The sequence below is a fragment of the Pogoniulus pusillus genome, chromosome 30, assembly GCF_015220805.1.
Source record: "Pogoniulus pusillus isolate bPogPus1 chromosome 30, bPogPus1.pri, whole genome shotgun sequence".
Lineage (NCBI taxonomy): Eukaryota > Metazoa > Chordata > Aves > Piciformes > Lybiidae > Pogoniulus > Pogoniulus pusillus.
In genome coordinates, this window is record NC_087293.1 from 13,973,592 (window position 1) to 13,999,421 (window position 25,830).

Below are 25,830 nucleotides of genomic sequence, written 5' to 3' on the forward strand. Positions count from 1 at the left end.
AACAAAGTTGCAGCTGGTTCCCTACACCCACAGCCTTGCTTGGAGAGCTGTCATCTGCTGCTTGTGGGGTGCAAGGTCAGGGCTGCTGGGAGGGCACATCCAGATACTCATTCTGGGGTGCTGGAACCTGAGGGTCAGTGCCTTGAGGACACTTCCCCTGGGGTCCTTCCCATGAAAAGTGCTTTGAGGGAATGGGGTGCTGGGGACAAAACTGGGCTCAGGGAGGTTTTTGTTCAAAAGACTTGAAAACAGTAATTCTTTGAAGGGGTGAGGAAGAGGAGGGACAGTTTGTGCTGGAGAGGTGGCAGCCCTGGGGACATGACAGGTCCAAGTGGCAGAAAGACAGGGGGTTGGAGCTGTGACTCATGACTTTTTCACTTTCCACCCTGGTGTTGATATTAGACATCAAAGACTCTATTTTATTCATAAAACTCATGGTGCTCGTGGCCAAGCCTGGCAGAGGTGGAAGGGCCAAGCCCAGGCTGGATGCTGCTGAGGGCTGTGGGGGTGGTGAGCACACCTGGGGCTCCAGGCTCTGGAACCACCACTGAAAATTAAACATAGTATGTGAAACCAAGGTGAGAGCCCCCACTCTGCCCTCTGTGACATGGAGTGTGGGTACCATCGTGGTCCCAGGTGCTGAGCTTTACAGCACATGATGGGCTGTTGTTGGTAACCACATCCCGAACAAGCCAGAGTGGAGCATGTGAGAGGTTATTTTTAACTCTGAGGTCCTGGTGACATGGAAAGCTGGGTGCCTGATCCAGGTGTCCACAGATCAGTGGAAAAACTCCTGCCTCCCATCAGCACCTCATTTTTGCTGACCCTGGGCACTGCAGCACATTGACAGATCTTACTCTGTGCTTCACCCTTGGAAGTAGTCCTAAGGCATTGTCCAGAGCTCAGAAGGAACCACTTGCTGGTACATCCAAGGGGTGTTATATGGGAAAGGCTTCTTGGCAGAGCTGCTGGTGAGGAGCTGCCAGGGTGGAGATGGAAATGGGATGGTGCAAACCCAACTTTCCCACCTCAGAAAAGTATTTGTAGCCCCTCAAGTGAGTAAGGAAAGGAGGAGCCCATAGTCCTTGCCAGGCTCGGAATATCCCTGGCACAGTGTTACCTGGGACTTGGCATTTACAGGCTGCAGAAAAGGCTTAAGCAAATGTTTCAGCCACCCATCAGTGCAGACATCCCCACACAACTCTCTTCATCCCCCACGGGGAGGACCCTGCGCACAGCTAGAAGGAGGCGCACGGTGACATCTCCCCTCCTCCCTGCTGCCCTTCCGCAGCCCTGCACCCACCCTGCCGGGCTGAGCTGTGACAAGCGGAGGCTAAGAACATCGACTGGGTTTTATTCCTCAGATCTGACAAGTAAAAGCACAAATTGTCTTTGGAAAAAAACAAAAACCAAAACAAAACAAAGAAGAAAACCCAACAACCCCCAAGCCCCCAGACCACTGTTCCAAACACGCGGGCGGTTTGCGTTTCTCAGGACAGAGGCTGTGCCGTCAAGCTCCGCCGCCGGACGCGTGTCCTTTGCAGAGATGTAGCTAAAAAAAACCCCTCAAACCCACGGAGAAGGAGAAGACACAGGGCTACAGGGTTCCACCTCAGTCCTAGAGGGAAAAAAGGGGGCTTTTTGTTTTTTCCTAGTATTATAAATATCTCATCGGAGCCACTCGGAGCAGAGAAAAACAACCGTCGTGAGAACATCCGTTCTGCTCGGCCTTGTGGGCACAAAAATCGCTACTGGCACCTCAGACGGCTACAAGCTCTCAAGGGCGGTGGCCCCGGCGGATGGCACACATGCCCCAGCTCTTCGCTGGTCCCCCGTGGGGTGGCAGGCGCTGCCATCCCTGCCAGCGGCACCCATCGCCCTCACCGGGTGCCATGCCGCAGGGGACCGGGGAGTGGGGATCCAAGGAGAGGAGGGAGAAGGGAGGAGGGATGCCGGGGCGTGGGAGGGACGTGGGTGGCCGGTCAGGCACAGGTGGCCTCCTGGCTCTCTACGGGGATCTCGCTGCTGCAGCCGCCCTCGCCGTACTGCTGGTAGGGAGGGATCTGGGGTGCCTCGATGATCAGCAGCCCCTCCGGTGACAAGGAGGCGAAGACCGTGATGGGGTCCACCTCGTAGGGCAGCCTGTAGGGGAGGAAAGAGGAGATGGTTTAGGCGCTGGAGACCAGGGCAGCTGCTAGCTTGGAATATGCCGCATCCCTGATGGACATTGACCCTTGGGAAGCCCACACAGGACCCCCCGTGTGTGGGGAACCACCGATACTGAGCCAGCAGCCCCGCGGGGCTCAGCAACGCCTGCGTCATTCCTGCAGTGCCTGGGAATGTGCGGGGGGATATTTAAAGCGGCTTCCCGGCCGGCCTGGCCCCTCCGGGCTCTGTTTAATCTCCGCGGCAGATGTGTTTGACGGGATGTCACTCGCCGCTTGCGCTGCCCAGGCTGCTGCAAAGCCGGAGTAAATCATCGCCCTGCCGTGGCCCGCCGCAGCCCTTGCCCGTAAAAGGAGCCTCCGCGGCTGCCGGGTGCCGAGCAGGAGGGAGTGCGGTGCTCGCCCCAGATTCCCCGTGGGAGTTTGGGATGTATGGGGCTCCTCCAGGGCAAAAAAGCAAAGCTGCCACCCGAGGAAGCTCTTCCCGTGGCCTGGGCTGCTTCTCCCTGCTAACCCTGCCAGCCCTGTGTCTGGAGGGCTGCCCCCAACATGGGCAAAGCAGCGCAGCTGGGGCTTGCCCGCCTCGGGACCTGCCTTCCCTGCCAGCCCTGGCCCGTTGTTGTTGCCAAAGTGAGCCAAGGTGGTGAGTCAACGCGATAGAGATCTGCCTGACATCACTCAGATGGCTCACACGCGTTCACGCACGGGGATGGGTTCTGGGGCTGCTGATGCTGTCAGCTTGTTGTGCCCTGCTGCGCCCCGGGGTTGTGCTGGCACTCTGAGTGCAGCTCCTCACACCCCTCCTGCTCCCTGCACCCCAGCTGTCTCCAATCACAGCCCCAGGCCTGGAAGAGGCTGACAAATCACCCAGAAAAAGGCCTGCCTTAGGAAATCACCATGTGGCCCCAGCCATCCAGTCATGTGCTGCAAAAGGGCAGATTTTGGGGTGACCACAGGCGCAGGAGTGCCTGCGTATATGAGCTGGGGCACGGAGACTGGCAAAGCTCAGCTCTTTGCTGTCAGTGCCATCCCTGCACAGCCACAGCGAAGGGGTCCCACAGCAGGCTGGTGATATTTGGGTGCTGGCTGTGGCAGCCCCTCCATGCCCCAGCCTTTTCAGTAGGGCAACGTCCCAGGGCTGACTGGTACCTACTGGATTTTCTTGGTGAAGTTCTTGGAGACGATCCCTCCTTCCACCTGCTGCTCCTCGTGTTTGCCTGCAGGGAAGGGCAACACCCCACATCACCACCTCACCAGGAGATTGTTTTTTTCCCCCCAACAAACAACAACAAACCCAACAGGACGCTTTGCAGAGGAGATGCTTCCCTTTCCCAGTGCAAACCCATCTCTCTGGAGAGGGCTCAGGGAGCCTCTTCTATGTGGGGAAGGAAATGGTGGACACGGTGCACCCATACTCCAGTAAGAGCCTTGGGTCTCACAGGCCCCCAGGAGCTGGGGATTAAGAAAAGGTTTCCAGACATAAAACCTTTGGAGGTTCACCCTTGTCCCACTCCGCAGGCCTCTCTCTCTGCGCCATCAGACAGGGGTCCCTGTGCCTGGAGGATCTCTGGAGTTAAAACCCCACTAGTGGTTGCCCAGACCACCTCAATCTGATGCCATGCGCCCCAAATAAATACTCAAGGCCATGCCATGTTCCTCCCCTGGGCATAATGTCAATGCCAGGCCCAAGGGATGCTTGGGACTGGGTGTCTGCAGGCACCCCAGATATGGTGCACCCTGCACCCACCATCTGCACCATTAACTGAATTTTTAGGGGGGTGCTTCTGGCCAGCTTGTTCCCTGGGTTGGGTTTGGGTGGAGGCTGCACGGCAGCTGCCTTCGCTTCCCAGCATCAGAGGTGCCTCTCTCTGGGCCCCTTTAAAGGGAATCTCCCTCGGTGCTGGCCTCACCCTGGCTATAATTACCCGAGCCAAGCTGGGGCCCCTCTCGGCAGCTCACTGCAGGGTGCTGCCACCCGCAGCAGTGCCTCCCTGGCCAGCCTGGGGCAGAAAGCGAGGAGATTTACCCCAAAGGAGGCTTGTCCTTTTCATTTTTGCAGCAAAGCACCGTGGCTTGTGAGCCAGATCCCCCAGCAGCACCCCTAAAGTGCCCATGGAGCTGCCCTGCTGCAGCCTTGGCCCTGTTCCCAGGCTCAAAGTAGAGGGCATTTTGCAGCAGCTTCTGGAGCCAGCACGGGCTGGGCAGGCCTGGCTGCTTTTCGTGCCCCATCCTCCTCCTCCCCCTCGCTCTCACCTGACACCTCAACGTAGCCGTCCTTGGTTTTGACCGTCAGCTCCTCGGGTTTGAAGCTGTGCACGTTGACGCACACCTTCCAGGGCTCTCGGGGGAAGGGCGCGGGGCTGCGGCTCTCGGGGTACCCCCCGAAGCGGGTGCCATAGCTGGGGGACATGGTGGAGGCGCGGCTCATGCCAGCACGCAGGGGACCCGGCCAGGTGGTGGTGAGCCGGGGCCGAGCCCAGTCGGGCCAGTCCGCCGTCAGGTCCCCCGGGAAGGGTGACATGCCGAAGTCGTCGTCCAGCAGGCGTGAGGTCAGGCCGGGCTCCCGGAAAGGGTCGCGGACACTGCGCCTGCCGGGGTAATGGCAGGAGAAAGGCATCTGGCTGTCGGCCATGGCTTCCTTTGGAGGGGTCCGAGCGTGTCTCGGGGGTTCTCCCACAGAGCCTCAGCCTCTGTGCGGCTGCTCCTGGCTGTGAACTTCCCTGGGGAGCATCCACCCCGGGCGGGACGCGGGTGTGCGGCTGCGGGTGGGCGCTGCGGGGATGGTCCTCTCCTTCCCAGCACCAGGTGAAGGATGACGGAGAAAATCAATTCAGGGCTGAATCACTGGGAGCCGCAGGAAGGACGGAGGGAGCTCGCTGGCCGTGAGAAAACGCTTCCTGTCTGGCTGTGATCCCAGAGACCAGGGAGAGGAAAAGAAAACTTCTCAGCACAAGAAAGAGGGGGGGAAAAATAAATAATAAAATATCCCAAGATGAAAAGGCTTCTCTCTCCCCTCTTGCTCCCCGGCACTTGGTGTGTGACTTTCCCTGCTGCTCCTGGCTGAGAGCTGCAATAAATGCCTGAGCTTGGAGCCGAGAAACTTCTCTAACCTTCCAACCGTCGGGCGAGTGCTATTTATATGGATTTGGGAGGAGGGGGGGTGTGTTTTGCAATTCCTGCCCTGTCAGCCGAGTATTTTGGAGAGGATGAAACAGCCGTGGAGAATCTGGGCTGTGGCAGCTGACCTCTTCGGCTGGCCTGAGGATCCTGGCTGCCACAGGGCCACGGCACTTCGGCAGCTGCCCTGGCCCCCGCTGCCCCCTCCTGCCACCCTACTCCCAGTCCGCTTGCCCAGAATAGCCCCCAAGCTCAGGGCCGGCTGCTTTCAGCCCAGTGTCACCTGTTAAAAATACCCCTCCAGTGGGGCTGGGCCCTGCTGCTCCCCTCACTGTAAAGCCACGTGTCCCTGTGCCACCACACAGCCCACACTGTACCGGGAAATGGGTCACTGGTGGCACCCCTGGGGCAGCACTGTCAGGGCAACCGGACTCCGCAGGTGGGTGCTTGAGGGATTCTGGGCTAGGATACAGACCCTTTTTGTGGCCAGGAGCATGGAGCCTCTCCACTACCCGGGGCTGCCCACGGATCTGGGTTGTGAGTGGGACCGTGGAATGCAGGAGGAAGGCCATGATCCAAGGGACGTCCTTCCCCGCCCGGGAGAAATGCCCCCTAACCGCTTTCTAGCAGGAGACGGACCCCGGGCAGCAGGCAGGCAAGATCCTCACGTCACTGCTCAGCATCTGCCGCCGCCCCCTCGCCCCACCGCATGCCCCAGCCCTGCCGCAACGGCAGAGCGCGGGCAGGGCGAGGCAGTAATCACAGCCGCGCGGCGGCAGCGCTAATGACAGGGCAGTGCGCGGAGCGGGCAGCGCGCCCTGCGAAGGGGCGCGGCGGCGGCTGAGCACCCAGCGAGCATCCCCCTGCGCCGCACAGCCGCGGCCGTGCAAGCAGCGGGTGGCTGGAGGCTACGAGGGGCTCCCCGTGGAGCTGGTCCAGGCACGGCTTGGCTGGGCGGTGGGATGCGCCGGAGGGTGGGATGTCGCTGGTGAGGGTTGTGTTTGCCGCGGGACCACTTCTTCCCTCCTGGCTCTGCCTCATGCTCCCTCTCTTCAGCATCTGCAATTTTTCTAATAGACTTGATGGAACTAATTACAGCAGGAAGACCTAAACGCAGCCGAGGCCGTGCAGCAATTCAGCCGCTGGTCACTCCGGCAGCATTAATCACACTGCTCCGATGCGGCATGGCTAGGAGAAGGAACTGCCTCTCCTTGGCGTGGAGCAGGGCTGCTGCCTCTGCTCACTTCCTTTGCCTCTCACCATGCATGAGGACAGCTCAGCATCGTGTGGGTCTCCCTGGAGATGCCTAGGGAGGACCCAGGTGCGTGCTGAGCACCACTGGGTGCAGGGAGGCAGCTGCCAATGGAGTGGCAGAGCATCCCCCTAGTCCCCTTCCATCCCTTTGTGTCCTGCCTGTCTGCCTCTGCCCCCCTTGAGGGCTCCTGCTGCCCAGGTTTGAGAGCAGGGTGTCCTGGGGGACAATGCCACACACCAAGCCTGAGCTCAGCTGGGCACCTGTTGCTTTGGCTGGTGAGCTTGATCAACCCAGCACCCAGCTCTGCACCTGTTCAGGCAAACACTGGCCCACAGGGAGAGCGGCACAAGCCCCAAGGAGGTTTTGGGCAGCCTCACAATCCTGCCATGTTTCCAGGAGCTTCCCAACATCTCCAGTCTGCATTTCCTTGCATAGCTCTGGGCCATCCTCCCTCCCTGGCCAGGAATCTTCCCTGTCGCCTTGTTTATCCCCATTAGTCACACATCCTCTTCTGCCAGCTCTCACCCTCTCTGGGCCATCCCAATTTAGCTCCTGTTGTCACTCTAAATCTCTCAGCTACCTCCCACCATGGAGCTGGCCCCACAGCATCAGCTCTGAAGAGCACAAAACAGCCTCCCAGCCTCCCTTCACCTCCGACTGGCCTGAGGATGCCCTCCTGTGACCCCAGGAGATGTCCATGCTGCAGCCAGACCCTTGTTGGGTCCCAAGCCCTGCTGGGAACAGAATAGGAACTGTGGTCCAGTGCTACTGTCCCATGAGGTTTCCAGCTAGCCCAAAGGAGCACCCCAGGCTGAGGGGTATGATCTGGGATGTTGGACAATCCCCATCACCCAGCTGCTCACAAGGGAGCACCCTGGCTTCTGTAGAGACAGCAGAGGAGGTAAACACAGCAGGACCCTGTGGTTCAGGAGCACCATGCAAGGCTTGGCACGAGGGCTGTGCAGGCAGGGAAGGGCACATCCCTAAGGAAAGCACCGGTGAGCCCAAGTGGTGAGTGACCTCCATGGTGAGGTGGCCACATATCTGGTTTGAGCTACCCATGCCCGAGCAGGGCAGGGGCATCCAAAGTGCCTGGCAAACGGCAGCAAAAGCCCAGCCCAGCAGGAAAAGGACAGTTACCAGAAATACTGGCCCACATCTTTTTTTGTTTCAGGCAGTGCCCTGAGGAGTCAGTGCCTGGCAGCTGGGAGCAGAGGCACATGCCCTCTCCTGTGGAGCAGCTGAAACGACCCAAAATATCCCACCGCACGCAGTCGGATCCAAAAGGAACATGACAAAGCAGGCATGAGAAGGAAATAGTGCCCGAACCTTTATTGGAACCCTTTTCTATCCAGGCTAACAACTCAAACACCCTGGGAAGACTAAAGAGTACAGGATGGAGAGCAGAGGGAGTTTTACAACCAAGTCAAACCAACAGATGTGCTGCTCGGTGAGGCTTCGACCAAGAGGCAGGAAAACAGAGACATCATTTCCATTGCTGCTTAGCTCATGGCTTGGCTCCTGTTCTACACCTTCTCATTCCTCGGGTTTGGAAGGTGGAGAGCTGCCCCTGGGCTGGTGACGTTCGGGGTGTTGTTCTCTAGGCAACAGCCCAATAGTTGACAAGGAAGCTGTTGCTACAACAGTGCTTTGCGCAGACTTCCAGGGAGTAGCAGGTCACAGGAGTGAGTTACTCTCTGCTGTGGAGGTAATACAGCCCTGCTGGACAAGGGCAGTGTCTGCACTTAGGCACCTGAACCCTTTCTCAAACTCATCCTGACAGCCCCAAGGCTAAGCACCCTGCAGTTCCCAGCCACACCGTGGCACTTGTCTGCCAAGGCCAGAGCCGCATCCACCCTCTGCCAGCCTGGGAAGCTCTGCCCACATAGCACCAACACCTCCCACTCATGTGAAGAGGACAATGGCTGCAGCGCTGGTGGAGGGCCATGAGCAGGTCAGGATTTTTAGCACACCCCATACTTCTTTCAAAGGTATGAGAGGATGCCTGCAGCAAGCTCTGGCTCCTGTCAGAGATGAGAGATCTCCACAGCCCTGGCACAGCCACCTTTCCCAGGCTCCTATCTGGGCAAAGCTACTGGTTCTGGCAAATAGCTCGAGGAAGGGGACAAAGTAGGACATGGCATGGGGATGAGGGTCTCAGGATGGACATCCTTGCTTCCTAGCAGAGACCACAGCAACTCACTTAAACCCTCAACCCTTTTTCTCACATTGGTAAAAGAGCAACAAGTTCCTGTGTTCCCAGATAACCAGTGAGAGCCCAGAGCGTTTCAGTGGTGAGAGATCAGATCTCTGGCAATCCTAGCAGCTCTACATGGCATGGAGAGGGAGGATGAGCAGGTTTATTCACCACAGCTGGCCTGTCACCTCTGAATGTCCAGCACCTTTCCATGGAGTTCTGATTTGTCAGTAGAAGCTGGTCCCAGAAGCTGGAGGAAATCCTCTCACCTTTTCATCTCCATCTAAAGGAACTTCCTCCCTAAGTCATTGGTGGTTGAGCTCCAAATGAGCCTGATTTGTCTGTCAGATGCCTCCATGCCAGCAGGTGCCAGCCTAAGTAATTCACCTCCCAGACAACCACTTTCCAATGTATATAGCAACACTCCAGAGGCTCTCACCTTCATGGACCCAACAGCAAGACCCAAACAGCTTTTTTTAAAGTAATGCTCAATAAATAGAAGAAATAAATATTAAATAGAGGCTGAGACCTCTCAGCCCATTCAACATATGTACAGTGCATAGCAAAATAACAGGGATTGGCTGCTGCAGACAAATTTGGTACAAATTCAGTCCCTCAGAACAACAAAAACATGGAGAAAAGTTGTGGTGGACATAAAGCAACATAGAGCAAGTGCTGTAACCTCTGAAGAACCAGAGAGAACTCAAGAGAGCTTTGAAGTACCTCTTGCCTTTGCTTCCCAGCAAACCTGCAGAGATTGTGTTGGGTTTTCCAGGGCCTGACCCCAGCTCTGGGGTGGGAGAGGTGGGACAAGCCTTGCTCGGTGTGACAAACCCACAGCCAAGGCAGGTCCAGAGCTGGAGGAGAGCCAACGATATGACTCTGGGGTTAGGGAGACATTTGTGAGCAGGTACTGTGACATGCTGCCTGCCAGGGAGAAACAGCTGGGCTGTTTGCAGGATGGGAACAAAGTCATGGGTGGGAAAGAGCCTCTCAGACAGGGCCTCCAAAAATTGGCCAAGATATTTTCCTGAAGTCTTGAGGCTGCATCCAGCCCTGGGTATCCCTCATGCAGCCAACCACAGGCAAGCATGTTCACCAACATCAAAACGACCAAGTTGCCTTTCCCCCAGCCAGAGGCTGCTCTTTGCAGAGCACCAGCAGCAATCTGAGATATCAGACGTGGGGCAAAAATCCTTAAGAACAGTGAATGAGCAAAACAACATAGGAAAAATCCAACAACAAACCACCGTCAAAAGGCACAGAGACAGAAAAGCTCAGGGGCTACTTGCAAACAGCTGGCAGCCCACTGCACACTGACAGGAGGGTGATGTTCCAGGTTGTACTAAAAGCCTTAAATAAGGTAAAAAATAAACACCACCACTGAGGGAAACTCCTGCGTAGATGCAGACATGTACACAGACACACACACGGAGACTTGGTCAGGTCCTGTCACCAGAGGCCGGGTTTTGCAAGCCTTCTCAGCACGGATCACTCTCTCACGGCCTCATTTCTCTGTTTTTTCCATGGGCGAGTCGCTGCCTGGCGATAAACAGGGCAGGGGAGCCCTAGCGACGGCATCCTCCCAGGGAAAGCAGCGGTGCCTCTGCAGAGCCGCTGGGTTTCGGGTTGTGCGCTGCCTGCCGAGCCAAAGGAAACAGCGGCGCTGGCCAGCTGGCACCTGGCCGGCGAGAGCCTTCCCCTCGCAGCACTGCTGACACCTCGCTGCTCGGCCAGCAGACCTTCGGCCTCACCTCCGTGAGGTCCTAAACCCGTTTTTGCGGTCACGTCCATCGTGCACCTTCACAAACCCAATGGGAACTCCTAATTCTTAAGGTGAAAACAGACAAAACAGCTCTGCCCAGCATCCCTCTGTCCATCGCACACTCTCCTCCCTGCTCTGGAGAGGGCAGACGAAGAGACAAGCTGGCAGCAGGAGTGACCAGCAGGAGTGATCGTCACTCCTCCAGCCACCCTGGCCGAGAGGGGTCAGCGCTGTAGACTTCTACACGACAACAGTAGCATGGATACATTCAAACAAACAAAGAGATCCAAAAATAACTTCATGTTAAAAAAAAAAAGAAGAAGCAAACCCCCCCCCCCCCAAATAAATAAATACTGGTAATGGTGACCACCTGCATCCATTCTGACAGACAATTAAAAATAGAATAATAATAAATAATAAATAAATAAATATCTGGGGAGGTTTGCTCTCAACACAAGTCTGCTCAGGAAACCCCAGGAGCATGTAGCTGCCATGGACTGTACAGGCAGAGGCAGTCCTTGAAGCGTGGAGTAGCTGGGTGGGAGAGCTGCCACCAGCCCCGGGCAACCTTTGGAGTCATCTCCTGCCCCGTGGCTGGTGGGTGCTGCTGACCCTGGTGTAGTGCTTTTGATCATCTGTCCCCAGCCACCAAGAACTCGAGTCAGTGGGGAGTTTGGTGTTTACACCAGCTGCTCAAACCTTTTCTTGCCCAGTGTTTGGCCTCCCAGCTCTCTGCTTCCTTGCTACAGATGTCTGTGTGCGTTTGGGGGTGTTGAGGGGCATGAGGCTGCTCAAACCTGGGCTTTGGGCTCCCATCCCTGCCTTTCAGGGGCGTTTCAGTGTCAGACTGGGAGAGACTCTTTGGGGAAGAAGTGTGAGGTTTTCAGCCCTTCACAAGAAGGGTATTCACTGCCATCGCCCAGGGGCCACTGCCAGGGCCAGTGCAGGAGGGAAGGCAGCGGCAGCCTCCTGCAGGAACACTCCATCTTTGATCTCTCAGCCACAGCCCTGAAGCATTTGCTCAGCCCTACCAGGAATGTTTTCCAGTGTCCTAGAAAGTGGCCTCTCAAGAGACAGGCACGTCCCCACCGAGCCACTGACCGTACCAGTGCCCAGCTCTCTGCCTCAGCCATCCTCATCCCCACATGACCTGCAGATAGCAAGGCAGGGGAAGAATGAGTGGGAAAAGGATGAGCTTTTGGGGTTGAAGGCACAGGACAAGGGGGATGAGCACTAGGAAAGATACTGGGAAGTAAGGACTCTGGCATAAAACTTCCCCTTGTACTGTCCAGGTGGAAATACAGCCCATGCTGCAATACCTTCCCACAGCTAAGGGGTCTGTGTGCTTGCCAAGGTGACCATCCAGCCCCCCACCCCTGAACAGCACATGCCACCTGGCCTTCTCTTGCCTGGCCCTTCACCTGCTGCCGGCGGGACTGGGGGGCTGTAGGTAATTCCTGTCCGGGGAGGGGGTTGCAATTCTTTCTCCTCCTCCAACAAAAGCTGCCTCCACTCAGCCTTTCTCTGTGACACCGAAATGACACACCCCCCTGACTCATTAAGCCCAAAGTTGTTAATAATCATGCAGGATGAAAGGGGAGGGGATGGAAAAAGGGAGGGTGGGAAGTCTTAAGCCCAAATTAGCGTCTCTAAGCACCCAGGTGTTGTAAGAGAAAGAAACTCCTCGGCACCAGCTCAGCCTGTGCTGGGAGAAGCCTTTGTTACCCTGCAAAACACAGCAGTTGCGCAGGCAGCTGGGCTGGCAGGGAAACAAAACCCCAGGGCCCAGGGCTGCCCGGGCAGGCAGAGCCCTCCTGCTGCTGCCTGCGGCTCGTCGAGAAAACAGGCAATTAGTGGGGGGCCCCCCTGAGTCCCCCTTCACTGCTCTGCCCTCCCCTGCGATGGGGCTGCTGATCCTGCCTCAGAGGAGCCTGAAGGTCTCAAGGAGATGCTGAAATCTTCCTGGCACTGCTTAAAACCACTCACTGCCTGTTGTGAGGAGAAGTTGTTGGAGTGCCCTGGCTCGTTCAACGCCCTGTGAACCTCAGCTGGGCGATCTCCACACCTCTTTACAGTCTGCACTGCACTTCAAGGGCAAGGCTCCCTTTAGATAAACCTAAACCCCAACTGCAAGGGACTTCCTCCAAGAACAGCCTCATCTCCCACACCATGGCCTGTCTCTTGGAGCACAGCACAGCACATCACCTGCTCCCCTCTCCCACGCACCCCACCAGCCCCACCACTGCTTCAGCCCTCAGCAGTTTGTTTGCAAGCTGAGGAGGGCATGAAACCAGCCTGTGAGAGATGCTGCATGCCTGCTAGGAAAGGATGGGAGAAAGAGTGGGAATGGCCATTTTCCCCCCCAGGAATTACGTCAGGAGGGATTTCTAGCCTCCTATTTATAGCAGGGGCTGGCTGAGCAGCAATAAATAAATATTGCCTCATGGAAGAGGCCTGCTGCAGAGTGGGCAGTAATTCTGGAGGAGAGTCCCAATGGACTTGATATTTGCCTTGATGGGGACAGGTCAGCCCCTCTCATCAAAGCTTCACAGCAAATTCCTTCCTCCAACAGAAATAAATTCGCTGGCTTCTGGTTTGGCAGAAGGACAGGGAGCTGAATTCTTTCCTTTGGACCTGCTGGCAATGCTTTGGAGAGCAGCAGCGATGGGGAGACAGGGATGTCAGGGAGGATGGAGCAGGTCTGTCCTGACAGATCCTCTGTAAAGCACCGACCCTTCTTCCAGCTCTGACCTGGGGAGCTGGGACTGATCCACCTGCTCTGCCAGTTGGCTGCACTGGGCATACGAGGGCTCTTACTCCAAACTGGGGGAGGGGGACCCGGCACAGCCACCGCATCAGTATCGAGGATGATTGCTATCGATGGCCAGGTAGGTAGGAGGGAAGCAGAGAACGCCAGGAATTTGGAGGTGGTCGTCGGTGGCACTCCCTAGCGACGAAGGCTGTCGGAGCTGCCTCCTGAGTCGTAGCTCCTGCTCCTGCTGCGGCTGCTCCTGGGGCCCGAACTGCGGCTGCGGCTCCTGCCCTCGGTGCTGCTGCTGCTCCAGCTCCGGCTCCGGCTTGTTCGGTAGCTGGAGTAGCTCCGGCTGCGGCTCGGGGAGCGGCTGAAGCTGCTGGACCAGGAGGAGTAGCTGCTGGCGCTGCTGGAGGAGGGGCTGGGGCGGTAGTAGGGGATGGGACGTTTGCGGGCACTGTAGGGACAAAGACACGGATTGCCAGCAGCTCAAGGATGGATTCACTGCCAAGCTCCAAAAAACCCCAGTTCACTGTGCACAGCACTCCCCCGAAGTGTGGCTGTGTGTGTTTAAAACAAAAAATAGGGCAAGATTAAGTGTCTGACAGCCCTTGGGATTCAAACCACCCACTCCTGCAGCCCTGGGGAACGTCCCAGGCACCAGGCTGAGGCTAGGCTCTGCTTGACGTCTCCAAGAGCCCTGAGCGTGAAGGTTAGAGTTAATATTTGGCTCTCTCTGCCGTGTGAGACTTCTATCACAGGAGAAGGTGAAACAAAAAGCCTGTGGGGCAATGCTCCTGGCACTTGATGGGTGAGTCCCTGCCCTGACTTCGTCTGCTTTTTGTCTTTCGCTGTTGTAAATGAGCCCCCCCCCACCCCATCCTCCCTCTGCCTCTGGCTGGAATTCCTCAAGCTCCAGGAGGGGCAGGAGGGGCAGAAGGGCCTGCTGATCAGGCTCGGGGAAGCCAGCCTCCTGCTGGAGAAACCTCCACTGGCAAGGGCTGGGACCCAAGGACAGCCCGTGTTGCCCGGGGGGGTGCCAGCGCAGCCTGTCTCCAAACGCTGGGGCCACAGCCCCGTACCTTGTGATGCGCCGAGCTTCGAGGTGGCTGGGAGAGTCTCTCCTGCGCTTCCTCAAGGGAGAGTAGGACCTGCGGCGCCGCCGCCGCTCCCGGTGGGACTCCTTCTCGCTGGAGCTGTACTTGTGCTCTCGCTCGCGGTCCCTGGGCAAGCACAGACGGGGAACGGTCACTGCTGGGCTGCTGGGGGGTGGGCTGTGAGTGTGGAGGCTCAGGTGAACAGGGGACAGTCGGCGCCAGAAGAGCCCGCTCTGGGCAGAGTGCTCTGGTGGCATCAGCCCTGCCGGCGCTCGCTTAGCTGGGTACAGACACGCACCTGGCTGGACAGACGGACACCCACTAGTTGTGTCTGAGGGTGTCAGCAGTGTCTCCTGGCGGCCCTACACTGCCGAGGTGAGATGGTTTGCATGCACCTGTGCCTGTGGATGCACACTGTGCTGAGCTCCACTGCAGCTGCTACTGAGCAGAGGGCTCAGTGTCCCTGCAGGGCTGGCAGGCTCTCCAGGAGGAGTGCCAGTGTGGCTATGGCCTTCCCTCGTGTTGAGTTCCCCTACACGTCAGCACAGGCCTTTCTGTGCTGTGTGGCTGGCTTCATGCACCCTGCTCAATGCCATCTGCAAAGCAACATGTTACAGGTCAAGGGCCTGATCCTTGCACGCAGGAAGTGTTCTCACCGACTGAGGGATTGGTACAGCCTGCAAGGATCAGACCCTGGGAATGTAGCATTTTAAAGGTGCAAAATGTTCACAGCAGCAGCGATGTCACCAGAAAAACCTGTCCAAAGGGGCCTCTAGGACTGAGCTGTCAGTTGTCTTTTCAATGGCAGGTGGAGGAGGTAGAGTTGCCTGGACTGTGTGTTCCTCTGCAAGACTGTGTGAGTGCCAGCATGAGGGTACCTGGCATCTGCCCACACAGGAGGGGTCACTTGCCAGGGCCTGACAACGCTTTGGCAGAGCTGTGAGTGAAAAGCAGAGTGTCTTTCCTTGCTTCAGTAAGATCCCTCTCTGACAAGGGCTGCAGGCTTCTCCAGCAATGAAAGCTGTGGGCAGACCCAGCTGGAGCCTACCATTCTGCCCACTGTTTGCACCAGCACGACAGAGAGGGGCACTCTCTGGGTTTTCCTGTGAGACAGCTCCCACTCACATGAAGCCCTGCCAAACGCCACTGAGCAGCCATCTGTGCACTCTTGGCTGCACAGTGTGTCCCCTGCGAGGGCTTGGAGTGGAGGAAGAGCCACTTCACCTGCCTCGTGCTCTGAGTGTGAGGTACCATGGTGCTTCGAAGGCAGGGATAAACCAGGTCTCCTTCCCAGCAACCTAGCCCCAAAGCACTGTGTGCTAAATTCTCCTGCATTAGTGCAGGGCAGTCCTTGGCTACAGGAAGCGAGAGGCTCATCTCTGGGCCCTTCTGTCTGCAATCAGCACCAGCTCTAGGACCACGAATGGTGAGAGATTTCCACTGGACAGAGGGCTGATATGCCTCACTCCGTGTCCCATGGGCTCCCTCCTGCCCTGATGCTGAAGTGCAGAGCGAGGCAGCTGGGGGAGCAGTTTGAGGCTGCCAGGAGCCAGCTGGTGTGCTGGAGCCCAGAGCAGAGATGGAGGCAGTGGGAGAGCAGAGGCAGCAGGTGCCACACGAGGAGGGAGCTGTACCTGCTTGGGCTGTAGCGGGAGTAGCTAGGGCTCCGACGAGGCCGTGAGCTCCTGCTCCCAGGACTTTTTTTGGAGGATTTGGAGGAATAGCTGGGGGAACGTGAAGAAGACCTAGAGAAAGGCAAGAACCATAGGAGAGTTAAAAATGCTGGAGGCTGAGGCTGTACCAAACTCCTCCAAACCTGGGCTCACGCCCCACACATCAGGGTCTTGGCTCAGCACTGTGTGTGGCCAGTTCACCCCGAGCCACCCGGGTCCCTGGGTACCCCCCAAACCCTTGTATCTGCCCTGTCAGAAGCTTGCAGGGGTTAGCCACTGCCCAGAGTCACAGAGACAGCTGTTTTAACTGGCCTTACCTCTTTCCTGAAGAGCAGGACCTGCTTCGGGAGTACCTGGGAGAGGGCTTGCGGCGAGAGGAGCGGGAGCGGCTGGAGCAGCTGGAGCCAGGGGAGGACCTGCCCGTGCTGGTGCAGGAGCTGCTGCGGGAGCATGGCCTCAGCGGGGAGCTGCAGGTTGGGGACGGGAGGGAGTTTGGCTTTTTCTCCTCGGAGCAGCTGAGACACAAGGACAGGCACCCTCTGTGAACATACATTTGGGTGGCATTGAAGCTGTGCCTGAACTGGGACTGGCCTCTGACCAAGGGGAGCACCATGCTCCAGCCAACGAGGACTCCCAACCTCCCGTTCCCTAGTGGGGATCAAAAGGACCTCCCAGTTCCATGGGCTGCTGTTGCAAGGAGACCCCATTCATGTGTGTCAGAGCCCCAGAACTCATCCTCCAGGCTGTGCCAAGGGAGGGCTGTGGAGGAGGTCTCAAGCGGAGTGAGGGGCAGGAATTCTGCCCCAAACCCAAAACACCAGAGGTGTCTGGTTGGCAGAGATGGGGTCAGGCTGATGAGTGGTGCAGACCCCAGGGAAGGAGCAAGGTGAGAAGTGCTGGAGCAAGGAAGAGCCAGGGCATGGCAGGCAGGGGCCTGTGCTTCAGCCTGGCTGTGGAGCAGCAGGAGCAGGCACTGAGTGTGCACTGAGTGGGCACATCCCATTGCCTTTGGATAAGGCTGCACAATCTCCTCCACTTCCAGAAGTGCCCTGGGTATGAACTGGAGTGAGAACCCAGCAGCCAGGCCCAGCTGCAATCCCAGCTCCACCCATGTGAAGGCAGAGTTCTCCCACTGGAGTCACAGTGCAAAAAGTATAGATAGCCCTAAAATTTTACCCTCTGACTGATATCCAAGGGCTTGTTCTTCCTAACAACTGTTCCCCTGTCTCTCTCTCCTCATTCATTCAGTGCTCCCACCCAAAGAACACATCCTGACTCTTACTTGCAGCTTCCAAGATCTGAGGGCCTGAGCTGGAAGAGCTCCTGAGCACCACTGTCTGAACATAGCCTTAGGTACCAGCTACTGAGCTTCACTGCCTTCATCCCCAACATCACCTGGCAGAACCCCAGGAATGGGAGGTGGTGATGGAGGCTAGTATCTGCTCCCTTCTCCTGATGATGACCCATGGTTTGACTCCCGGCCCCAGAACTGACGCCTCATAGCCCCAGCACAGAGAGATGCTGCTGTATTACCCTGCAGCCAGCAAGATACTTGCCCCTGCCTGTGCTGCCCCACCTGCAGGAGATGCTATCTTGTCACTCAGGACCAGTTCTGCACCAGCTGGGAAGGAGCAGGCTGGATTTGGCTGGTTGGACAGGTGAAGGAATAGCCTCTGGTGGGTTTAGTGAAAGTTAACCCAGTTTCCCTTCCCCACAGTAAGCAAGGTGGGGCTGGAGTCAGCACAGCAATCCCCTTGATGGGGGGCATGTTTTGCCCAGAAGGGCCAGTGACTGTTTTCTCCAGCATGGCCATGTCCAGCTGAGCAGGGATGTGCTCAGGACGCAGCCAGACCTAGGGCCAGACCCTGCGATAGCCACATTCATGCCAGAGGAGCTGGCACAGGCAGTGCCCAGGGGTTTTCATCTTCCTCCTTAGGCTACACTATTGGTCATTGCTGGGTTCTGGACTCCAGACTGGCAAGACTGTGGGTCTGATTTATATCTAACTGCCTCCAGACCACAAAGCCTCCCTGCCAGCTCACCACTGCAGCTGGCCAGCGGGTAGGAGATACAGAGCAACAACGTACCAGGTATTTGGCTGCCAGCAGCAGCTACTGGTAATCACTGACCTTTGGTCTTGTCCCTGGGCATCTGGAGACAGATTTTCCAAAGCTCTTCCCTTGGTCTGGGAAAAGCAACTGGTGAAGGAATTTCCTGAATCAGAGCTGTTATCGCTGTTGGCCAGTTTGGGCTTCCCGGACGAGAAGGCATGGCCAAAACCACCATGGACTAGACTTCTTTTCTCCTGGCTGTCCTTTGACCTGGATGAGCTCGTTTGAGTGGAGGGAGGGGAGGAAGTATCGTTTCCTGAGTCATATTCATGATACTCTCCATTCTGGCTGGCTAGGTTGCCAGGCGAGCTGTCTGTTTTGGTAAAGAGGTCAGCAGAAGACCCTGACTGAGAGATCTGAAAGCAAAAAAGCCATTTGGCATCGTTTGAATTGGTTTCTTTATTTTTTGAGGGGTGGGGTGGGGTTTGGTTTTACTTTGATTTTTTTTTTTTTTGTTAATTTGGCTTTTTGGTTGTGTTTTTTTTTGTAAATAAACCCAGAAATGTTATCATCATAATGCACTGTAACAAAAGGAAAGGAAAGAAAGAAAGGAAGAAAGAAAGAAAGGAAGAAAAAAAAAGGAAAAGAAAAGAAGAGGAGGAAAATAAAACCAAACAAACCCAAAAGCACATATCCCTGAAAGAAATCCACAGTAAAAAGAAACTTCTTTCCCCCCTGCTATGGTAACAGGAAGGTTCAGACATCATGCAAAGAGTACCAGCATGCAATTCATGTTCAACAAAAGCTCAACAAAGCAAATGGGCAACCAAAGAGTCAAAAGAACTAACCAGAGAAATAAATCATAAGAAGTAAAAAAGGTAGAACAGAGGACAGAGCCCTTATTTAACTGCAAGGAGGGAGGGGAAACAATAAAGGGGAGGGGGAAGAAAAGGACATAAAAAAAAAATCTATATAAACCTTGGAAAGAAAAGCAAAAAAATGAAATCTCAAATGAGTGATTTTTTTTAAGCTTCCTTAATACAGAGGCTGAAGGAACAGCATTAAAATAAGCAAACAGAAAAAAAACCACCAACAACAAACGAAATGAAGCTGAATTAAATTAAAGGAAGGGCTCCTGTACAAAGTAAAAACTGGCAAAGCAAAGTTGGCTTATTGCTTTGAAATGAAAGAAAAAAGGGGGTGAAAAAAGGGGGGTGGAGAAAAACAAAGGGGGTGAAAAAAAGAAGGGGGTGGGGAAAAAAAGAAGGGGAAAAAAGAGAAGGGGGGGAAAAGAGAAGGGGGGGAAAAGAGAAGGGGGGGAAAAGAGAAGGGGGGGAAAAGAGAAGGGGGTGAAAAGATAAGGCTGGGGAAAACAGCAGGGGGGGAAAAGAGCAGGCGCGGAAAAGACAAGGTGTGGAACAGAGAAGGGGGGGAAAAGAGAAGGGGGGGAAAAGAGAAGGGGGGGAAAAGAGAAGGGGGGGAAAAGAGAAGGGGGGGAAAAGAGAAGGGGGGGAAAAGAGAAGGGGGGGAAAAGAGCAGGGGGGGAACAGAGACGGGGGGGAAAAGAGAAGGGGGGGAAGGGGGGAAAAGAGAACGGGGGGGAAAAGAGAAGGGGGGGAAAAGAGAAGGGGGGGAAAAGAGAAGGGGGGGAAAAGAGAAGGGGGGGAAAAGAGAAGGGGGGGAAAAGAGAAGGGGGGGAAAAGAGAAGGGGGGGAAAGAGAAGGGGGGGGAAAGAGGAGGGGGGGGAAAAGGGAAGGGGGGGGAAAAGAGATGGGGGGGGGAAAAGAGAAGGGGGGGGAAAAGAGAAGGGGGGGCAAAGAGAAGGGGGGGGAAAAGAGAAGGGGGGGAAAAGAGAAGGGGGGGAAAAGAGAAGGGGGGGGAAAAAGGAGGGGGGGGGAAAAGAGAAGGGGGGGGGAAAGAAGAGGGGGGGGTGAAAGGGTAGGGGGGGAAAACAGAAGGGGGGGGAAAGAGAAGGGGGGAAAAAGAGAAGGGGGAAAAAGAGAAGGGGGGAAAAAGAGAAGGGGGGAAAAAGAGAAGGGGGAAAAGAGAAGGGGGGAAAAGAGAAGGGGGGGGAAGAGAAGGGGGGGAAAAGAGAAGGGGGGGGAAAAGAGAAGGGGGGGAAAAGAGAAGGGGGGAAAAAGAGAAGGGGGAAAAAGAGAAGGGGGGAAAAGAGAAGGGGGGGGAAGAGAAGGGGGGGAAAAGAGAAGGGGGAAAAAGAGAAGGGGGAAAAAGAGAAGGGGGGAAAAGAGAAGGGGGGAAAAGAGAAGGGGGGGAAGAGAAGGGGGGGAAAAGAGAAGGGGGAAAAAGAGAAGGGGAAAAAAGAAGAGGGTGGAAAAAAGAGAAGGGGGAAAAGGGGGGTGAAAAAATAAGAGGGTGAAAAAAAAGAAGGGGAAAAAAGGGGGTGAAAACAGGGGGGGAAAGAAGGGGGAAAAAGGGTGTGGAAAAAAGAAGGAGAAAAAATGGGATAAAAAAAGGGGTGGAAAAATGAAGAGGGGGAAAGAAGAGGGTGGAAAAAAAGAAGGGAGTGGAAAAAAAAGAAGGGTGGGGAAAAAAGGAGGGGGAAAAAAGAAGGAGGGGGAAAAAGAAGAAGGGGGAAAAAAAGAGGGTGGGAAAAAAAGAAGGGGGGGGAAAGGGTGGAAAAAAACGGGGGTGGGGGAAAAAAAAGGGGGTGGAAAAAAAAGAAGGGGGTGAAAAAAAGGAGGGGAAAGCAGGGGGGGGGGGGGGAAAGAAAATTCCCTCTGGAAATAAAAGGTATACAGACACTTCTTTGTGTGCTTTTTTCCCCCTGGAGAAGATAAAGCTAATGCACTCGAGTGACCTCTGAGAAATTCCCTGGTGTCTTGCGGATAGCATCCACTTACCCATCAAGAACTCCTCCTTTAGTAGGTAAGGTGTAAGAAAAAAGGAAGAGCGGGCAACGTAAGTCCATCATCAGAGTCTCAAATGACATGAAAAAAACATCACCCCTCTCTTCCATCCACACTGCCACCTGCTCGCTCGCCTCCTCTACGCAAATGCTTTTTGCCTGCTCCTGGGCTCCCTTTCTTATGCGGTTTGTGCTTCCTTCTGCTCGCAGCGAGGCTCGCCCAGCCCCTTCCTGCAGGCTGATGGCTTGTGCTGAAAAGTCACAGCTTGCACCGAGCCCCCTGGGGTTTCGTGGACATGACAAAGGGAACTCGAGTGAGGAAGAAGTGAGAAAGAAAGAAAAGAGCAGAGGAGGAAAAATATCCTCCAGGTGCTGAACTGGAAACCTCTGGGGAAGGGACTGGCAGACTTGCTCCTGCCAGCCTCTATGTGGCGGTTCAGCTGTGCCCTGCGCTGGGCTCTTGTGGGCTGCTGAACTCAGCAGGGTCAGCGAAGACCCCAAACCCACACAGGCTGTGCTGGACAGGGCTGCTGTCTGGGGCCTTCAGCACCATCGAGGGGATTTACATCACTGGGGTATTTTATGGGTCAGTTTAAACTCCACTGGCATTTGCCTGTGCCAGTCCAAGAACGTACCAGCACTGGGAGCAAGGCTACTAGTGCCAATGCCTGCCCTTGACATGGGGTGGGAATTAGGGCCAAAGATGGACCCACCACACCTGCACTCTCCTGTGGCCTTCTCCTCTTTCACTCCAGGGCTCTGCTCTTCACATTCCCACCCGTAAGGTTCAGCCTAAGGCCTTTAGAATGTGGGCTATGTAGGTTTGGTTCTCCCAACTTGGGACAGTCCTGCAGCATGCCCCCAGCAAGCCATGCTCCTGCAAACACCTGCACATGTCCTCACACCATGCTCTGGGGCACACGATGCCCTCCCTCTATGCCATGCTCTCCACACTGGGGACCTGGGTCCTCTCAAGTCTGGGTTATTGTGAGCCAAGTAAACCATACTGCAGTGTGGGGAGGATCTGGGGGAGCAGAGGAGACCTGAGGCAGCTGTCACACAGCAGAGACTGGGCTCTTTCTCAGCCACAGAGGGGCTACCAGCCTGTGGCGCTGTTTCCATGGAGCTCCTTCATCCCATCACATGGTGCTTTCACACCCACCCTCCTACCAGTAGCATCTGATCTGTGGAGGTGTGTGTGTGTGGGGGGGGGTTTGCTCACAACCTAGTTCAAGAGGTGCTAACTGGGACAGGGCTGGCTGACTCAGATGCATGTGCTGAACCAGCAGCAGCTGAAAGCAGGCTGGAGCTGCTAGCACACGACACAGCTCCCAGCACACAGTCCTTGCAGCGATGACTGCCCACAATATCCTCATGCTCTGAAAGCACCTGGAGCTGCAGCATCTCCAAGTACTTCCTGTGTTCTGGAGAAAGAGGCATGACTCCTGCTGAGACAGTGGACAGAGGGACAAGAACTATTTAAACCCAGTTAAATCCATCCTGGAGCTGGGCACTGCCCCATCCCCACCCTGTACTAACTTCTAAGCCATGCTCAGTCCTAAGTAGGAGGCACTGGGAGCCCCAGCAGCACTTATGGGAAATTAAGTGATCCTTCTTCACTTGCTCCTTCAACACAGATCTGCACAGAGAAAAGACATCTCCCAAATGTTCCAAACTAGGAATGGGTGGAGACACATTGCAAGTCCTCATTTCAGCATCTGGTACTCTTCTTTGCTACTTCTCAGCTCTAGTATTTCTCTACCAATCCTCCAGTAGAAGTGGGAACATCAAGAAGAGTGCAGTTATGCACCCAGAGCTCTCACCATCTCTGTCTGAAACTCTCATGGCACATCCAGGGCCCCAGGAGAGCTAAGCTGTGCTTTCAAAAAGGGCACAGGTGATTTTAAATGGATGGGTTATGGTTTGCACTAGGTCTGACCCTAGCCAAGAGGCAACCAGCTTTTGACCACTTCTCATCCACAGGCATTACAGCAACCCCTTGCAACAGAGGTAGGAAAAGCCTGACGTGGGCTTGGGACTGCTCTGAGGGCCACTGACTCCAGCATGCCACCCTTGCTCCCACCCAAAGGAAAGAGCCCTTATTACTGGCAAGAAATGGGGCAGTTTCTTAGCAGTTCTTAAGGCTGGGACCTGGGACACCTGCTTTTGCTTGCCTTCACTGAGCTCTGCTTTCAAAGTAGCAGCTGCTGCCAGCACATCCCAAAACCTGTCATGAGTGGGGGATCAACAGGCTCCTCTGCAGTTCAGCATCTCTGGTAGCAGCTCTCTGGGAAGGGGCAACATGTGAGCACCCGTGAAATATGGAGCCCATAGTCCTTGTGAGGGCTAGAGAATCAGGCTGGGAAAGGCAAGTGCCATGGCAGGCACACAGCAGCTTCCTAGCCCCACCACCCCGGGGCAGCAGGCTGCAACCAGAAGCTTCCTGTAGGCTCTGGAGATGTCTGCGCTGTGGCAAGAGCCAGGACAAGCCCCAGATGCTCGACTTGCCTGTCTGCTCAGACAAATTTCCTATCTGCTGACCTTAGCTTTGCTTCTGGTCTCATTCTGCTGCTTCTGAAAGGCCTGGCAGCCACACGAGATGCAAAGTGTCACATCTGAAAGCACTGTGTGGAGCTCAATTGAATCACAGTATCACAGTATCATCAGGGTTGGAAGAGACCTCACAGATCATCAAGTCCAACCCTTTACCACAGAGCTCAATTCTAATGGCTTCTTACTTTTCTCAGATGTCTTAAAAGACTCTGCTCTTCCAGGAATCCAATCTTCTCTAGGAGAACATTTGGATTTTCACCCCCCCCTCTAATAAGTAATTAAGTAATCTCAATGCACTTTGCTTCCTCCAGCTTTCAGCAGGGGACCTACTGCTGCCTTCGAGGGAACCCAAGATATATATTTATTGGATTCTTCTGTTTCAAGTCATTATTTAATCAAGATGAAGGGGGGGGGGGAGTAGAAATGAGGCCTTCACTCATACTTCAGACTAATTTTGAGTGCCATCCTCGACCAAAAGGCAGTGCAGTCTGATAGGTTACCCAAACACAATCACTACTCTTCCAATTAAACCGAACAAGTCCATTTGCTGTGCTGCAAAGAGCCCCCAAGGCAAGAGATGACTACACATCTTCTCAGCCAAAAGAGAACTCAGACCCAACAATGAGCAGCAGTGGCACAGCCTCATTTCTAGCTGGAGGAGTTCTTCCCCGAGTCTTTTGTCTCTTGTTTTGCCACTTACTTCAAAGTGGAGTTAATTTCCTTTTCAGAGGTGCATAATGTCTCCCTTTCTCTCTTTTTCTGTGCTTTGTAATGGTGAAAGGAATTAAAAGCTTGTGTCAGTGACCTCATGTCAGCCTTGCTCTTGGAGGGGCCACGGCAGACATCTGCTGAGGAGCTGTGGGCATGGGAAGCAGCACCTGCTGAGAGTGGCTGTCTGGGGGAACCAGGCTGTGTGCCTGGTCTAGGATACCTCCATCTGTCAGAGCAGGAGGAGCTGGGGGGAGGCCTTTGCCTGGGGGAGATGGGCTCACCTCTGCTGACAGTTTACCCCAGCTGAAAGCCAGCCTCTTCCTAAGGGAGTGCAAAGCCCAGCAGTGCTGTGGGAACACACCATAAGCCCTTTTTGCACAGTTAGGAATCCCTGCTCAAGGAATATCAAGTGGAAAATAACATTTTTTTAGCTAGATGGAGAGTTCAGGGTGAGGATTTCTCTACCACAAGGGCTAAGCTAGGAACATAGAGAGGCCATGGCATGACTGTCCCTACAGTGTCAGAGCTTGGGTTATCTGGGGCTGGGTGGCAAGACTGCTGAGCAGCCTGGCTCACAGATCCTCTGCTGGGGGTAAGCCATGGTTAAAAAAAGAGGCAAAACCTTCATTCCTTTGCAAAGATCTTTGCAGCCTGTTAGGGTTCAGCCTGTGTTGTGTGACCCAAGCCAAGCTGCCCCACCATGTCTTGGGCCAGGCCAGCACTACTTTGGAGCAAGGTTTTGCCTTCCCCCACCTTCTTGGGTGCCTGGTGTAGAGCACAGCCCCTCCACAGCTGCAAACATCCCACCTTCAGCTGAGGCTGCTGACCTCCCTGTGGTGCCAGTGCTAAGCTGAGAATTTATCAAGCAATAACTGGGGGCAACCTCAGCCCCCTGGTTGTGAGGGGAGAAAAGAAAAACACAAAAAGAACAACTTCCATATTTCTGGAAGGCTTTGCCTTTCTGCTCTTCAGAGACTCTCTCTGTTGCCAGAAACATGCTGCCCAACAGCTAAAAGAACAGCTTCTCCTAGGTAAACCTAAACCCAGGCTAGGAAACAACAGCAAGCCAGTGTGCAGTTCTGCTGTAAGCTTCCCCGAGCCCTCCTGCCGGCACTGCCCCAGCCCCTACGCTGCATTTCCCCACTCCAGACACACGGGCACAAAGACAAAGCAGCAGCATCTGGAACAACCACACCACACTGAAAGCCTAGCTCCAGCCTGTGTTAATTTGTGACATCGTAAACAAGCTCCAGTGGAGGTAAAGGAGCTGGCAAGGAAAGCCTGTGCAGTGTGCAGTTAGCTCCATCAGGTGCAGCCAAGGCAATTAGGTTCAGCCCCTGCAGGTGTTTATATTGCACTGCTCAATTGGAAGCAGAGTGGCAAGTAATAATCTGTGCTGGTGTGGACTAAAGCGTCTGCAGCAGCCGTGGGGTGCTCTGCTCAGAAGAGGATGCTGTGTGCTCCCCAGAGTTTCTCTGCATGCTGAGGCACAGCCCCACCGTTCCTGTTCTCAGTAGGTAGCTGCTGCAGCTGCACAGGGTTAAAGAGAGAACAAGAGGGAGAAGCTTGGAAATTCCCTGCTGAGGAGAAAAGCAGCAGAGAATTTGGGGGGGGGGGTGTGGGGGGGG

The 25,830-nt window shown here is 55.2% G+C and overlaps 2 protein-coding genes across 5 annotated transcripts in view; both read right to left on the reverse strand.

Moving 5' to 3' along the window:
- Positions 1-1,334: 1,334 nt before the first annotated feature.
- Positions 1,335-5,269, reverse strand: HSPB8 (heat shock protein family B (small) member 8). The gene is made up of 3 exons (XM_064168679.1): positions 4,419-5,269; positions 3,319-3,382; positions 1,335-2,142 (listed from the first exon to the last, which is right to left on the reverse strand). Exons 1-3 carry the CDS (start codon positions 4,795-4,797, stop codon positions 1,983-1,985), a joined length of 603 nt encoding a protein of 200 aa, XP_064024749.1. The 5' UTR covers positions 4,798-5,269; the 3' UTR covers positions 1,335-1,982.
- Positions 5,270-11,006: 5,737 nt separating this feature from the next.
- SRRM4 (serine/arginine repetitive matrix 4) overlaps positions 11,007-25,830 on the reverse strand; it is a 53,781-nt gene continuing 38,957 nt past the window's right edge. For 3 of the 4 annotated variants that reach the window (XM_064168682.1, XM_064168680.1, XM_064168684.1), the window contains exons 9-13: positions 18,151-18,488; positions 16,339-16,560; positions 15,983-16,093; positions 14,334-14,474; positions 11,007-13,708 (exon numbers count right to left, since the gene is read on the reverse strand). In XM_064168682.1, coding sequence (XP_064024752.1) covers positions 13,447-13,708; positions 14,334-14,474; positions 15,983-16,093; positions 16,339-16,560; positions 18,151-18,488 — 1,074 coding nt within the window. In that variant the 3' untranslated portion in view covers positions 11,007-13,446. The remainder of the gene's footprint in view (positions 13,709-14,333; positions 14,475-15,982; positions 16,094-16,338; positions 16,561-18,150; positions 18,489-25,830) is intronic. The other variant, XM_064168683.1, reaches the window with a different exon arrangement.